Here is a 16377-nt window from a genome sequence, read left to right as displayed (position 1 = left end):
GGAGCTGCACCCACACTTGCAGATAAGGAGTGTGGTGCACACTGCCATGTGTGTGACTCAGGAAGAGCTGCGCTTTGTACCACCTTCAGGGGCCAAAATAATGCAGACTGATGCATGGTTACAGGCGCTGGACTTGCTCCAGGTGCAAACCCAGCACCAACAAATAGCCCAAGAGACTCCACCAAGCTCCAACAGGTGCAAACAAAGCAAAGCAGGGGACTTTTCCCTCCCATTGTCCACAGAAGCCACTAGTAGCATTGAACATCCTGACGACTACCAGCAAGGGGAAAATCCAGGGGTTTCTGCTTATATCTTTAGGACCACAAATCAATGGCAAAACTGATGGGGAGAGGCGACACTCTACTCCAGAGGGCCACAGTGTTGTGGGGCTGGAGGGCCCCAGCTGTCTCCATGGTTGCGGAGCTCTGAACCGGTGTCTGGGCACCCCAGTCTCCTTGGTCACCGCAAAATGTTTCGGTCCAGACACAGCTCTGTGGCAGTTTTCCCTTCCAGCCTGGTGTGAGTGGGGCCCCGGGCAGGGGACAGGGCGTCTGTGTCCCATGGAGGAGGCAGGCTTTAAGGATGAAGTGGATGGAGCCAGGGCAAAGGACAACAGCAGGGATGGCACTGCTGGCCAGGTGAGCACAGGGAGAGAGGTTGGCACATAGCAAGAACAAAGCAGAATCCAGCTTCAGTTTCGCCTCTGAAATGTGGTTTGGGATCAAATTTGCAGAGAAGTAATCTTCTCAAGGGAGCAGAACATGTCAGAGAGGAAAGGACTTCTCTTCCTACACACTTCAGCATATTTTAAAAGGCAACATAAGCTTGTGTTTAAGTCAGTTATATAAGTGTTGCTTTCCAGAAGATGAGTGGAGGAGTTACCTACACAAACGTTGACACAGGGAAAACAGCCACTGCCCTTTGCAAGAGAAAATATCCCTCTCCCCAGACAGTGAGGTGCAAATTCAATAGCTGAACGTTTTATTTTGTTTCCAGTGTGGCTTTGCAGCAGGTCAGCCATGGTACCTTTGCCATCAATAGAAGCTGTGTATGGAGCAGTATGGCGTTACAATGAACCCATTGTAACCACTTATTTCCACTGAACAAGTAACTGCCAGCCCATATTTGAATAATGCTATTAGGAATGAGTGGTCATTGTTTACCTTGTAATTTATTGGAGGCAGGATCTCCAAAAAGGACTTTCAAATAGGCACCTAGTTCTTATGGACTTTTAATGACAATTTAATACCTAGTTTCATTGAGCACCTCTGAAAACCCAATGTGAAATGATTTAGCAGGAAGAGAAACACTCCTGAGCCTTAGGACAGGATTTGTCCATAGCAGTCTTTTAAAGAGAGGATGCAAGATCTGCACGAACTGAAAGACTAACCTGTGGCTTTGGCAATTTGTAGACCACAGAGAAGGATTTGGCTGGCATGACGAAGGAGGCAGCCTTTGTAACGGGCAGCGAGAGTGCTCCACCATGCAAGACCCTGCTCATCTGCTGCGCAGACGGTCTTGATCAGGACACCTTCAAAATTGTGAGATACTGAATAGAATTTAGCAATAGAAGTCGTCGGTGGCATCCCAGGTTCTCAAGACAAAGGGAGCAAATAAAACCCAGGATTTAGCAGAGGGAGCAAAAAAGCAGGACAAGGCACTTCATCCTGTAGCCTTCTTCCATGTCTGAAAGTTTTTGCCTCATCACTATTTTCCAGTCATCAGGACCATCATACCTTTAGTTTAAAAGAAAAAAAAAAAGACGCCACCAGACAAAACCACAAAAAAAACCCCCAACCCAAACAAACAAAAACAACATAATCACATTTCACATATATAGTTCAGTTTTTCAGAACAAGTACTGCTACATTATCATTTCACATGATGCCACATGCTCCCTGGCTATGGTGGTTTGGTTCCTCTGCATCACTTGTACTGCAGGCACAGAGCTCCACCTGATACCATCCACCCCCACGGTGGGATATGACTTTCCTGTCCCTGGTGCATCATGACATAAACATGCAGAGGCCCAGTCAAGGCCCAGTGCATGTGGCAGACCAAAAAAAACCCAACCCAAAACCAAACCCAAAACACACACACAAAAAAAAGAAAAAAGGGAAAAAAGAAAAAAAAAAAGGGAAAAAAGAAAAAAAAAAGGAAAAAAGAAAAAAAAGGGAAAAAAGAAAAAAAAGGGAAAAAAGAAAAAAAGGGAAAAAAGAAAAAAAAGGGAAAAAAGAAAAAAAGGGAAAAAAGAAAAAAAAAGGGAAAAAAGAAAAAAAAAGGGAAAAAAGAAAAAAAAAGGGAAAAAAGAAAAAAAAAAGGGAAAAAAGAAAAAAAAGAACCACTAAAAACCAAGGCACCCAGACACAGTGTTTGCTCCTACATCACATGCATGCAGATGCTTGCAACACATCCAAGGTTTGGCCACAGAAAGAGGCAGCGTGAGAAAAGCAGTAAAACAGTTTCCTTTTCCCCCTCCCTGCAGAACAGCAGCTGTTTTGTAGCCTGAAATTTATACCTCTCAGCCTACAACATTAAAAAGGAATTCCCAGTCTTGGAAATCCCTCAATTTCCTTTTCATATCACCTTCAGCACACTTTGCCCAGGGTGTCAGCAGCCCTGGGACATGCAGGAGCGACTCCTGCAGTGATGGGAGGGCCTAACAGAGGTCCTGCTGAACACCCGTGTCAGCTTCCCCACTGTCGACACAGGAGACACCAAAACATAACACTCCTTCAGGGCTTCCCAGCCAGCGATTTAATTGGTTTATTTAGTGAAAAGGAATGCTCAAGACCTGGATTTAAAATGCTGAACACCTATGCTAACCCTTTTTCTTTACAGTGCAAGGACCTTTTCAGACCCTTTAAGAAGTCGCTTAGGAAACTGCATTTACCGCAGCACCTCCCCACAGAAAAAAAAAAGAAGTACACGAAGAAAAGTTTGACCATAATCGGGGACCGCATGGATCTGTTTCTCCAACAGTACTGCAGAGCCTCGCAAGTCAAGCACTGGCAGAAGGGTCTCATCTTGCCCGGCACCGGTAGTACTGCACTGGTGGTGCTCCCAGCATGACAGGCTCCTGCCCCTGCTGCTCCCAGCAGGCATTTAGACACATACTTTGGCCCTGCATTTCCAGGCACTGGAAATCAGGTTGGGTATCTACAGGAGACTTGCATAGCTTGCTCTAACTGCCAAATACTCACAGATCTTGCAGGTAATTTTAGCAGAGGCCATGTGGCACCTAGTCCTGCCCAGCACAAGGCCAATTTCAATGTGCTGCCCATCAGCAACATCCCTTTGCAAGTAAAGAGGCTCCTAAGTAGCCACCTGAGTTAAAAAATAACCCTTCCCGTGCTTAGGGAAGAGCAGTTCTTTCAAAGTTTATGAGCTTTGGGGAGGAAAAAAAAGAAAGAAAGAAAAAAAAAAAAAAAAAAAAGCTGTGCAAAATGTATGTCAGTGGTTACACTCACCAAGCCAGAACTAGGGAGCAAAATGAAGAAGTTGAAGTTTGTATTTACATGTACAATCTATCTCTTTCTTTTCCCAAGGATGTTGTGGCAATTTGTCTCCCTTTTCTCAGAGATGGATGGAAAGCAACTGCAGAACCTATATAAGTACATCAAAAACAACCAAATGGATAAGTTTCTGGTAAGCAAACAGGAAAGTTAATACCCCATAAGGTGTTTCTGCTGTAGTAACTTTAAGGGGATAACTATACCATGCAGCTTACATTGATCGATCCATGTCAAAGGAGAAGCCTATTACCAAGAAGTCTGTTTACCTAAGGGACACAAATCCTGCAAATGTTGGCAGTTCTTACTATAACATGGGCACTGAGCTATGGCAGCCACCCACAGCTTTCCCTGGCTAGCTCTGGGAAGCTGAGCTGGTGTCCCCAGCACCGTGATTTACAATTTTTGGAGCTGTTTGCTGATCTCATGTTTCCAGTCACGCTTTACAGACCAAATCTGATCCATAGTTTTATCTGATGATGTAAGAGTTAAACTCTGAAACAAGCACCTAGTTTAGGTAAAGGCTGTGTTTGCCAAAACAGAGTTCTGTACCTGGGCACCAGCTATACAAAGGCAGTAAATAGTAACGAACTGTTTCCCAAGAACACCGACTCTGAAGGGTTAACCCATTTAAGCACACTTATAGCAACCATAAACATATCTCCTGAGCAAAGGCTGAGTACACCAGGAAGTTCAAAGGTCCACAAGAAACACATACTTTAAGAAGTTTATTAAAAAATAATTAAAACAGATCTACAATTTAAAAAAAAAAATCAACTAGGAAATTGTTTGGAGTAAATTAGAAAACAGCAGCAGGCTAGACCTTGTCGGGTTACTGGGACACTGCTTGCTTCATGTCAAAAAGGGAGCTGTGGTCATTTAATAGCTGGCAGTGATAAAGCCATAAATAAGTTTGAGGCTGCAGGTAAACAGCTCTCTACTCCAGTTAGAGAGAAAGGGGAAAGCCAGCCGTGCAGTTTCTGCTTTTAGTTTATGGGGAAACAAAACCATCGATTTATTTTTAAGGCTCTAAAGAGATATTCCAACAATAAGGAAATCAAACCTATTGTAAAGAAAAAAGAACCCCCACACAAATTCCTGTTGCTAGTGTGAGACGCCCGTGATTAATTGGGAGACGTTAAAAAAGCAACTGGCAGCGCCAGGAGGCAGGCGGCAACAGGCGTTCCTGCTCCCTTAAATTTGTGAGCACTGCAGAGAGGGAAATTGAGCTCCATTTCCAGCACAGCCCTTCTCAGAGGCTCACGGAGCCCAGGACATGACCTCAGCTAAGGACAAGCTCTGCTCCTCCTGCAGGGCATGTGGCTGAGGGCAGCTCCCCATTGCTACCTCCAAACAAGTATTAAAAAGCAAATACCACACCCCTCACCAAGCCACCTTTCCATCCTTTTGCTCCCCTAAATAAAAATCACAACCAAACCAGACAATTCAACATCTTCCTTTCCAAGGAGAGGGAGGGGGAAATAAATAATAAAACAAAAAGCCAAAAACCAATCAGTGGGTGACAAGCATTAGTCACGCTGCGTCGTGCGCTATTGGGATGCACCGGCGTGTGCTGAGGAGTGTGCACCAACCTGCAGCCAGCAAGAGCCTGCCAGCTAGGGCTGCACAGCGCTGGGGACAAGGCTGCCTCCAAAAAAGCTGATAGAAGAAGCAACAAATTCTGCTGTTATGTAACTGTTGACAAATGCCTTTTGTTATGCAAGACAAGTGGGAGAAAAATAAGCATCTTTGCCCTTTGTGGGAAGGGAACAGCAGTCGGCTCCCTGCTAGAGCACAAACAACAGGCTGTGGATCCAGGGGGGACCGGCACGCTCAGTGCAACAGAAATAGATTATTTGCAAATGCCTTGTTATTTAGATGAGTGAGCATAAAATTACAGATTCAATATTTAATTAGTAAGTGATGGAGGTTGTCACCATGATAATTTGATAATTTTGTGAGTTTTGTTAAAGGAGAGAGGCTAATGAGCAGCCATCCACTAGCCTTGCTCATCAGTCATCTTAAAATTAGGGATCTAACTTCTCCCTCCCTCACATTTGGGCTTTTAGGCCTTTTTTTAAAAAAAAATAAAAAAATAAAAAAAAAACCCCACACATCTGAATTTAAACACTGGTCCCAACCTTGGTTTTAGACTTAGTGAAAATACCAGACCAGACTCATTTCTTAGCTTAGAGCTAGAACAGAGCATCATTTCCCTTCACAATCTTCTGGCTCCTGTACACTACTGAAAGCTGTAGAAATCAGCCTGAGAAGAGTAAAGAAATAAATCCTCTCAGCTCTCTGAGGCTCTGGGAAAGAGGTGTGGTGGGTTTTGGTTTTGTTTTTTAAAAAAAAGCCAAACTGCATAACCAGTGGCAACATGAAAATTGTTTTTCTCCAGAATTGCATAGAAGCATGCACAGCATAGGTGCCGGCTCTCCATCCAGCTCCGTGGTACCATCCTACCACCCTTCGAATGCTCCACGCAAGGACCCATCGTCACCCGCAGCCATCCTCCCAGCGCAGAGTCCCATACAGCCACAGTGACATCCAGCGGCAGCGCACACCAGTCCACAGCACCCCCCCGCACCCCGGGGCGTGGGGCTAAGCAGCACCCGTGTCCCCTTACATATGCCTGAGCCACCAAACCGCACTGTCAGCTGCTACCTGTCTCCCTAAAATGCCTGAGAAATGACATTTCTCTCGCTAGCATGCTCAGTAGGGTTCTTGCTTTAAAACACGTATTTTAGGTGCTGGGGTAGACTGGGCTGGGTGAGTCAGGCTGCAGAAATAGCTGAGCTGGGCATCGGTGCAGGGGAAGAGAGAGAACACAGAAAACACAGCTTTGTAGAGGCCAGCAGGACTCGCTGCTGGGTGGGATTAGCCTCCGATCTCAACTGCAAGGAACAAATGCTTTGCAGGGTGAGGATTCAGGCAGACAGTACAGTCATTGCTCAGCTCACTGCTGCTGCCACCCAACAGGACCATGGTTAAGCAAGAGTTATTGCCCAAGCACGAGTCAACGTATAGTGTTTGCTCATATAAATATCTTTAAAAGTGTTTTGGTTTTTGTTTGTTTCTTTTTTTTTTTTATATGCTGCCCTTCTGAAAACCAAGATTCAGTTCAAGAACTTAAAGAAAAAAAAAAAAAAAAAGCAGCTTTACATCAGCTGGGGGCCTCAGCAGAGATACAAGAGCCATGCAGGAACACCTAGGTCAAAGAGACAGTCACCACCAACACACCTGCAAAGTCACCGCCCAGTGGGAAGAACAACAGATGAGAGGCACTCACATGGTCAGCGTCATACTGGCACCAAGCAGGAAAAACATTTTCCTGCTCAAGTAGAGCCATCTACACATGGCCTTTTTGCAGGAGGATCAGCAGGTGAAGACATGATCAGTGGTGGAGCTAGAGGAGCTGGGCAGGTTGAACTGCTGTCTCAGGTAAGAGACATGGGAGTAGGGAAAACAGCAGCAAAAGAAGCTACTATAGCATTAGGCAGTAATAAGGAAGACGACATCCCTTTGTTAGCCCACATCAGTTGGCATTAATTAGTGTGTCTTTACACAGCAATCTGGATGCTCAAAACATAGCTGTGGTTTGCCTTTGGGCCCTCCCTAGCAAAGCCACACACACTTGTTTTGTGGAGCAAAAATGCAGACCAACCTGTAGCAGGCATGTTTGCTAACCAGAGCTACTGGCAGCCTGTTTAATCCAGCCAGAACTTCGGCATACACAAACCCCAACGGAGGAATGAGAAAGGGACATTAAAAGCAATTGCTGACAAGATCAGTTTTGCCACAAACAGGTGCCACAGTCTGCATGCAGAAGGAGGATTTGTCCCACGTAAGCCTATTTTCAAGCTGCTAAAATGCAATCACATGTCCTGTGGGAGTTCTCATGTACTCATAACCAACTTGCTTTTTATCTCATTTTCTCCCCAGTCTTTCTATTTACCTCTAAAAAAGTCCAATCTGGTATGTCACAGCTCTGAGGGAGCACTTCAAATCCAAATTGATAAACTAAAAGTCAAAAAACAAGAGCTAGCTAGACAGCGAGATCTGGGAGGCTGAGTAGGAGTCCCACACTAACCTGCCGGCTGCACGGCTCCAGGCAATCCTCCTCCGCTCGTCTGCTTCCCAGTAAGAACAGGGAAAATACAACCCAACCAATTCTTAGGTAGATAAATGCACCAGAGACACAAAGGGCATGAAATACCAAAAATCAGTGCAATTGAAACATAACAAACATAGCAAGGATTTGGGATTGCTGGTTGCTTGAGAGCCTGGGTGGCAAGCCATGGTGTTACTATAGATTTCTGGTGACAAGCTATTGGTGGGATTGAACCATATTCAGGATCCACCCAGTAAAGTTCATAGAGGACAGCTTGCGCACACCAGTATCAGCTCCTGTAGGAGATACAGCTTCCCAGAGGAGTTATGCCTTCTGTTTACTTTGTGGGTTTTTTTTGTTTTTAAGGTTCCCAGATGACTCCAGAGTCAATGGAAAGACAGAAATAATGTCATGCAGTATCATCACCTGAACAAAAAAGCAGGGAATAAAGACAGTCTCCATGGTTTCCTGAAACAAAAAAATACTGAAATACATGCAGCATCATAGCAACAAGCTTTGACCTAAACAAAATGAAAATGATCCTATTTTAAACCACGTGATCTTATTTATTATTATCCTAGAGCTTCCTAGCAGCTGTGCACCAGCATTGAGACCTGATTGCCGATGTGTAAGTATCAGACCTACCTTTACTACTTTGTTCTTTTTATATAAACTCGTAGGGGAAGAACAGCGTTCCTAAGGAATCAGGCAACTGCTCCTTTCCTTACTATGGCAGAAGGCCTCTTCTGACCAGAGCAGAATCTGCATTTACTGCATTTATTAAAAATATAAACACAAGCCCTCCGCATGTTGCAGTTGTACTGACCAGGGAGGAGAGAATGAAAGAAAAAGGGAAGAGACCAGCATACGGAAAACATTCTGGTAAAAAAAAAAAAGAAGTTGCATAACTTTTACACATAAACTTGCCATTTCTAACTGTTCTAGGCAAATAATGACCACGAGCCTGCACATACATCAGTGTTCTTGGGAGATGTAGCAGCTGCCATCCATTCATCCAGGTCGAGACAGCTGCAGCCCCGTTCAACTGCTGCTGCAGGAAGAGACTCATCCAAGAGCTGATGCTTCAGGACAGGAGTAGTGAGAGCAGAAAACAGTAACAAAGCTGGCTGGTTTGGGCTTCAGGTTTGGCTAGATTTGATTTACAGTGGAATCCAGGTTTTAAGAAAACAACAGAAACAGCAATAACTTGGCATAAGAATCTTTTAGTTTAACCAGTAAAAAACAAACCAACCAACCCAAAGATCCATCCATCCTTCCTTCCTACGTGCTAAAAATCAGATGGTGGGTAGGGGGCTTAGGTATTATCTTCAGATCTGAACCCAAGCAAGACAAATCCCCCCTAGATCCCTTTGGAAGGGCAGATAACACAGTCCATTTTTAGAATCAAGACAACAGATTTCCTTTTTAAATGGTATCTTGGATCACATCCACAGACCTTGGCAAGAGACTAACGTCCCTGGCTGCGCTGCCCATGAAGGCACCACTGCCAAGTGTACACAGAAAACTGTTTGGGAGAGGTTGTGAAGGAGGATGCCATGTGCTGCCTTCACCGGGCAGCAGATTTGGCTTCTCACGTTGGGTTTCATTGTGCGTAAGAGCGGATACTTGGGTGGTGCAGACCTGGTTCAGTAGCAGAATATGAGGAATTTTCTTAGAATAACAGAATATTTCTTTCAGCTTAAGGTTTCTAAGCTTTCTCCATAGCACATATTCTATAAAGCAAATGTAGTAGCACATGTAGCTGCATCAGAAAAATACTGTATGCCCTCAAAATGTCACACTTATGTAAGACAGAACTGAGCAAGATTAAAGCCTGCTTGACTTGGATTATTTTACAATTTTTCCAGTAGGACCTGAGGTGACTTAGAAGTGACAGGAAAGCTCTCAAGGAAAATTGAGCTCTGCCAGAAATAACCTCACAATTTCCCGACCAGATGACATTGGGCAAAGAGAAAAGATTTCACCTCCAAAGGTCCCTGCTCTGAACATACAAGGAGAAAATGTTTGGTGTAAACTACAGGATGCATCAGTACCACTCATGCAGTATTACAAGGATTGCTTTTTCCTGCTGTTTAATTTCGGAAGCCGACAGGCAGCGGTGCTACCAAAGCAGACTTGCTCAGCTGCAAGGCTTGTAGCCCTCAACGCACATTTCCTATCTCGGGCTGTTTGCTCTTTTCCATTTAAATGGAGCATGAGGGAATTCATGGAAGTGTTGCACAACCTTGGCTTTGGCTCTTAAGGAAACGAAGATTTTCATGTATTTTGCAAAGTGTCCATGCGTAGTGTAGAACCAAAGAAAAAAAAAAAAAGGCACAAGACATTACCATTTCCCCCTTGCAAACCACAGCCTGAAGAGATGCAAGCAGAAGCTGCTGTTGGCAGTTAAGTTCAGGACAGTAAAGCACATGTTTTGTGCCATAGGAAACAGAAACACTGTTCAGTGGGAAACAGAAGATGTCAGGAATAAGCAGAACCTGTGCTGCCCCCACAGTCCCACAGCAGTGACGTCTCATGGCAGCTGGTCACCCCAGGACAAGACATCCTAGGACAGGAGCCGTCCCTGCCAGAGACACACTAGACATTCCACCAGCCACAAAGAGCTCCCCATGCTTCAGGAAGTCCAAGGGACCATTTCTCTTAATGCTTAAAAAAAACAAACAACAACAAAACAACCTAAACCACCCACAAACAAACCAGCCTCCCCCCAGCAGCTTGCCTCAGGCCAGTTTTATGGGAATCGTGGTTACATTTTGCGAGCATGAGGAAGACTGCGATGATCCTTGCTGATGTCAGGGTTTTGGACTTTGCTCAGACTAACCAGAGGAAGAAAGTAATTACTGGGAAGCAGCTTTTACCCAGCTCGATTTGCCAGCTCCCCATAAATCAGCAGTACAGCCTCATACCTCTGTTTTCAACACCTGGTTACCTTTACCTGGGCAAGAACAGTTTTTGGGTTGCTGCTGTTAATTCTTCCTTCATACCAGCTGAAAGGAACAGACTTTTTACTGAGCCTCCTCTGTTGCTGGTTTGTGCTTGGCAGTTTGGCTTCAGCGCTCCCCAAATGTCAACGTTTCCCTCGGGAAAAGGGCAAGAATTGAGAAAGTTGCCCGAACATGCAGATGTCCGGGGACTTACATCTTTCATCCATTTACATTTGCATGGATACAATGTATTGGGCAGGACCACAAAGGGCACTGCCACAGCCCTGAGGATTTCAGCCTCACCACCCCTGGAGTCATCCTCATTTTACAAGAGGTGGACCTGGCGCAGAGAACTTACCCGGGTTCCTCAGGGTGCAGTGCCTTTGAATTGCATTTGCTTCCCTAGCAGCTGGATGAGCGTTTGAAGGCATTTTTGCCTTTCAAAATTGAAATTGCAGACCTGTGAAATGAGGAAAGACCTCTGCCTGACACACTCAAATGACTCAGAACCTGATGGTTTAAAAAAAAATATAAAAGCTCCTCTTAGAAATGCTGATTTCCAACCCATCCTGGGCTCAGGCAGCCACACGAGACTCTTGCGCTGTGACTGCTGACTTGTATGAGACACTTTGTGTTCCCGTGGCTACTTCAGGGCAGGGGAAGACCAACACGCAGGGAAGGATCCGCATCTGCCAACTAATGAGGGCTCCCACCCTCCCGTGGTTTACGCTTCGCAGGTACCCAAGAGGCTCAGTCAGTTGCTGCAGCAGCTCACAACCACCATTTCCAATTTGCCCATAAACGCTGGTATTAAAATTTTCACTTTGTACCCACAAGAGCATCCGAGTATTAAGGATTACAGCAAGTGCACAGATGAAGGTGAAGCAACGGGCACATACAGTGTATCAAAGGTAAGAGTCTTCAGAAGTGCCGTTAAGAACCAGAAACAACTTCATCATGTCACACTCTCCTGGAAATGGTCTCAGACTGCCCCATCCCAGAGAAACGTGGAGGCTTGGGAGAGGTTTCCCTGGATCTGGACATCACAAGACACAAGAGCCACCACCCCCCCCAAGTCTCACTGAGGACCTACTCTATAGACCAGAGGGAACTAGACCGGACCCGTCTGCTCCCGAGCGCAGGGCACAGACACCCGCCTGTTCCTTCTCCCGAGGCCTTGCGGCGTGGCTGGGCTACAGTCCCCTCCCAAGCACTTGTAGCTGGAGACTGGAGGCAGCCACACGGCTCTTCACCAGCACTGAGCTTGTAGGGAAATTTCCAGATAAACAACCAAATTGCCAACAAGTGAAGAGGGGAAAAAACCAGAAACAAAGCGAGCCCTGGCACCCCTCCCCATGCAGATGCTCTTATGAGAGTACACGCCTGGGAACTGGGTCTGGTCCACGGAACAGCCAGAACCACCTCCTCCTTGCAGCTCAAGACACTTCATCTTAAAACTGGTGGTGGGTTCACAACGCTGCCGAGCACAACTTCCTCCCTCAGCCAGGGCAGAACATTCTTTCCTCCTGGGTGTGTGCAGAGCTGGTTCTGGTTTTGCTTTTAAAAACAACCTTATTACAGTCAACTACCAACAGCCAAAGGTATTCTCGCACACAGACACTACCACACTGACATGGTGCAGCTGGAATTCCTGAACTATAAATACCACTTCATCTATGTTGGGAGTGCATCATCTAAAGAGTCTCATTTAAATAAATAGCATAAAAAAGCCTAAAGCCATCAAAACCCACAGCCCAGTTTCATTAAGTGCTTCTGCTTTTTTATTTAACTGCTGCAGTACCAGAAGATCCTAGGTGATAAAGCAACCACATTCACAACTCAATAGAGTATTAAACACAAGATGAAGGGGCCAGCCAAAATGAAAACACCCCCAAAGCTGTATGACCAGCCATTTATGGAAACCAAATCATCTTGCCCAAGGAAAATTAGTTAGCCAGGTACAGCTTCCTCCAGCAATAATGGCAGTAATGGCATCAGAAGTTGTCCAACCAATATTTATTGAGGTTAACTGGATAAACCAAACACTTGCAGACTGACTGCACGACCTGCTCTCCTTACGGTTTATTAATTAAACCGACAGCACTGCAGACTGCCCTCACACTCCGGGGGGCGCGCTGCAGCGAGTAGTGAAGAGGTGCAAGCTGACAGCACAGGGGACTAATCCACCCCAAGGTGTGCCGTTCTCCCCTACCAGGAGCCAGCCTGGACACACGTCAGAATTAAGGTAATGTGGGCAAAATAGCTCAGAGGAAGTGATGAACACAGACCAGACCCGCTGCAAGCCCCAGAAGCTCCGTTCAGATCGACTCAACCTCTAGCCTTGCTCTAACATACTGTTAACGAGTAGATACAGCCAAACACCCGCTTTTATACACGTTACAATAAGGTGGGGGCAAGGGGGGGGCAGTGGGGAGCCAGAGGGCAGGTAATTTGTTGAGAGCAAAGTTTTAACTCAATTCAATGCAGATACTTCAAAATGCGGGAACACTATATTTATTAGGTCAATATTTCATTTTAGCAATACAATTACAGAATATCACAATGCTGGTTACAAACATAGTATGGTTTGATGGTTACAAATAATGTTGGGCACTGCAGTCTGAGAAGTAGGATACGAAACGTTAGTCTTGACACGACAAGTAGGGTGGTCTTCAAAGTCTAGTAATGATCAAGATACTTTTGTATTAATGAGCGTGGCACTACAGGTAGAGATTCTGGTTTAGAGGTGGATTTTGTATAAGTAGTTCAATTTATACAGTTATACAGTTCAAGCAACATTTTTTTAAAATGCTATTAAATTAAAATCCCCTGTAGTTCAATAAAGTATAAAAATAGTACTGAACCTGGTAATATTCAATAAAATGTAGAGTTCATTCACATCATTAAGTAGTAAAGAAATTGTAAAGTTGTAGTTACCATGGCAATATCGCTTCCCATAAAGGAATATACATAAAAGAAAAAAGTTACACATATGGTACCTGCGACAATTATTTAGCGATCCAACACTGAACTTGTGCACCACAAACCAAGTTTCTAAATATCTCTATATATTTATATAGTATATATCTTTTTCATCTTAAAATTTACTTTTTTTTTAAAAAAAAAATGTGCACTTCAACAAACTCACTAAGGCCACTCATGCTATAGATACCTAGGATTGCAATGAAATATTGTTAAACAAGACCCTAGAGCACGCACCTTTATATCACTGAAGGGAAACCTGTTTCACTGCCTAAAACATTCCTGAGATTTAGGGACAAAAGCATTACACCAGCGCCGCCAATTTTCTATATGTAGTTTAGTTTATTTCTAGATAAAGGAAATTTCTTCCCTGCTTCTCACAGAAATCCTCGCAAGGCCAAGAAACACAACGTGCAACAGGCCAGTTGTGTCAAACACGGAAACACCCACAACAAAGAGCTGGATTTACAACTAACATTTGGCCATTAATTTTCTTTTTATAAAACATAAGGAAAAAAAAGGGAAACTATGACCTTTAGATAAAATAAGGTTTCCGCACAGGCAGCGGAGGGAAGGATCTCCGTTTAAAGACTGGTAACAGCAACATCTCCACCACGCTGTTTGCTGCTAGCCTGCGAAGTCAGATCTGATCCATGTAAATCAAGTAAAGTTTTTGTCAATAGCTTCAATCATGTTTTAGGCACAATGCATTTTCCTTTTTGTACTCTACCAATACGTAGGACTATAAAAAGGAAATCAAGTTAAATGTGCATTTTTTGTACCATGAGAAGCAGCGCAATGGCACCTTTAGCAAATTTCTGACTGCAGCACGTGTAAAGAAAAACTTCATTTTTAAAGATACAAAAGAACATCATTGTCCTAATAAGTTAGAAATCAACAACAAAACCCCTTCAAAATTAAACAAGAACTGTGTGCAAAAAAAGGAAAAAAATATCTTAAACAATAGGTATAGGTATCGATACAGAGTGCATATGAAGACGGGGATAGTCAGACACTAGGACAGGCAGACACTTACTGGTTGGAATTAAAACCTTGCTATAAAAGCAATCAAACAACTGTTTGGGGCCAAATAGTCACTAGCTGTTTTACTTCAAGTAGCTGAGGGATAGATTTATTTTCAAGTATCTTTCTGCAACTTCCCCTTTTGTTAGCTCTTGAAATCTTTGTGTGCTTTTCCCCTTCCATAACAAGTCACCCAGAACAGCCCCAGCCCTAAGAACGGTGCAGAAATCCTGACGCCACCTTCCTCCCTCCCTTTACCAGCTGCAGTGTTTGCGTAAAAGAGGACAGTCAAGTTACCGACTCGGACAACATTGTGCTGAAAATAAAATATTAAGGGTTTAATTTAAACAAGGAGTTAAAATAGTTTACCTTAAGGTGACACCTGTCCTGCCCACTTGCATCCAGTTACTCTGATGTGATTACTTACCTTCAAGAAAAACCTCGGAAGATGCCTTTCACTGGGCTTCCACTCACAGGACTCCCTGCTTAATGCCAGCACCAAACACAGCACCTGCCCAGCTAACAGTAGGTGCAGTGTGCGTCTATAAAATACCAGTAATTAATTAACTTTATATAGTGTTTCATAGTTGGCTACTTGAGTCACAGGGGGCACGAACTCTCCCAGCGTGCAAGGCTACATGTGGCCCCCATCCCAGTACTTATGTTCAGGTGTGCACCTGCTCTGGGGGTGGGGGGGGATTCCCAGTTCTGCCTCCAAGGGGAGCGAGGGAGGTGCGGGTTCACGTCGGTAAGTGCCACACTGGAAAACTGCACAGTATGGACAACGCAGGGGATCACACCTCCACTCCTCTAGCTCTGCCCGGTGCAGAAGTCATGAAATACTGAAGTAATACTAGAAGAGCTACTCCAGCCACATCGGCACGGAGGGACATGTCATTTACCTTCCCCTGACGTCATCCAGCCGGGCTCCTACTTTCTCAAAAATATCGAGCAACAACCTGTAACAGCAGGGACAGTAACGGTAATCAGCAACTAATACTGCTGCATTTCAAACAGTCTCCAGGTGCCAACACAGACACTTTCTGAGAAGATTTAGGAGATAGAGAACAAAAAACCAGAAAGGCAAGTTTTATATTATTACATGAAGAGTAATTATTACATTTGCAGCAAGGATAGCATTAGGTGAAGGTTTCAAGCTACAGCATGCAGAGCAGGCAACAGAGCATTTTGTAGGCAGCTGCAAAGCTGTTCTGCAAACTTCCTCTGCTTTAACTTCAGCCATCGGCCCCAGCTACCTTTTTCCACAATTTATGTGCCTTGGCATGACTGGAATTGCAGAGATGCTACAATGAGAAGTTCAACCCAAGAGTCAAGTCAGGGTTTAATTCAGTCACATGAAAAGCACGCCGTAATCCTCCAAGGATCACTGCAACTCCTCTCGGCCAAGTCACGTTTCTTGGCCAAAGTTCACTATCAAAGAGAATTCCGGATGACTTTTAGAACCTTAATTCCTTCCAGACAAGCCAATGCACCACAGTATAGAACAAGCCGGTGAAGTAGCTTTACGAAAGAAAGAAAGAGCACATCCACCCAGCAAGATCTGACAATAAAGCTACTGATTAAACAAATGAATGAACACACTTGGTTATCAGATAGAAGCGCAACACCTCCCTAACATGCCCCATGTTGGAAGCTCATCTGATTGCTTGAACTTGAAGGCAAACCACGAAACACGTACACAAACTAGAACTGAAATAACAGCAGTGGTTGGTGCAGACCACTTTCACTGGCATCAGTCAAAATAATGCTCCTCATCCCAAACAAAACCTTGAGATCTTTG

The 16377-nt window shown here is 44.5% G+C and overlaps 1 protein-coding gene across 1 annotated transcript; it reads left to right on the top strand.

The window, feature by feature from the left end:
- Positions 1-560: 560 nt before the first annotated feature.
- On the top strand, positions 561-8706 carry CHCT1 (CHD1 helical C-terminal domain containing 1). Its single transcript, XM_055704604.1, has 5 exons — positions 561-638; positions 1413-1541; positions 2842-3029; positions 3549-3648; positions 8572-8706. Exons 1-5 carry the CDS (start codon positions 561-563, stop codon positions 8704-8706), a joined length of 630 nt encoding a protein of 209 aa, XP_055560579.1.
- The last annotated feature ends 7671 nt before the right edge of the window (positions 8707-16377 follow it).

This window comes from Falco cherrug, chromosome 1 (assembly GCF_023634085.1).
Source record: "Falco cherrug isolate bFalChe1 chromosome 1, bFalChe1.pri, whole genome shotgun sequence".
Classification (NCBI taxonomy): Eukaryota; Metazoa; Chordata; class Aves; order Falconiformes; family Falconidae; genus Falco; species Falco cherrug.
This window is presented reverse-complemented; position numbering and strand designations above follow the sequence as displayed.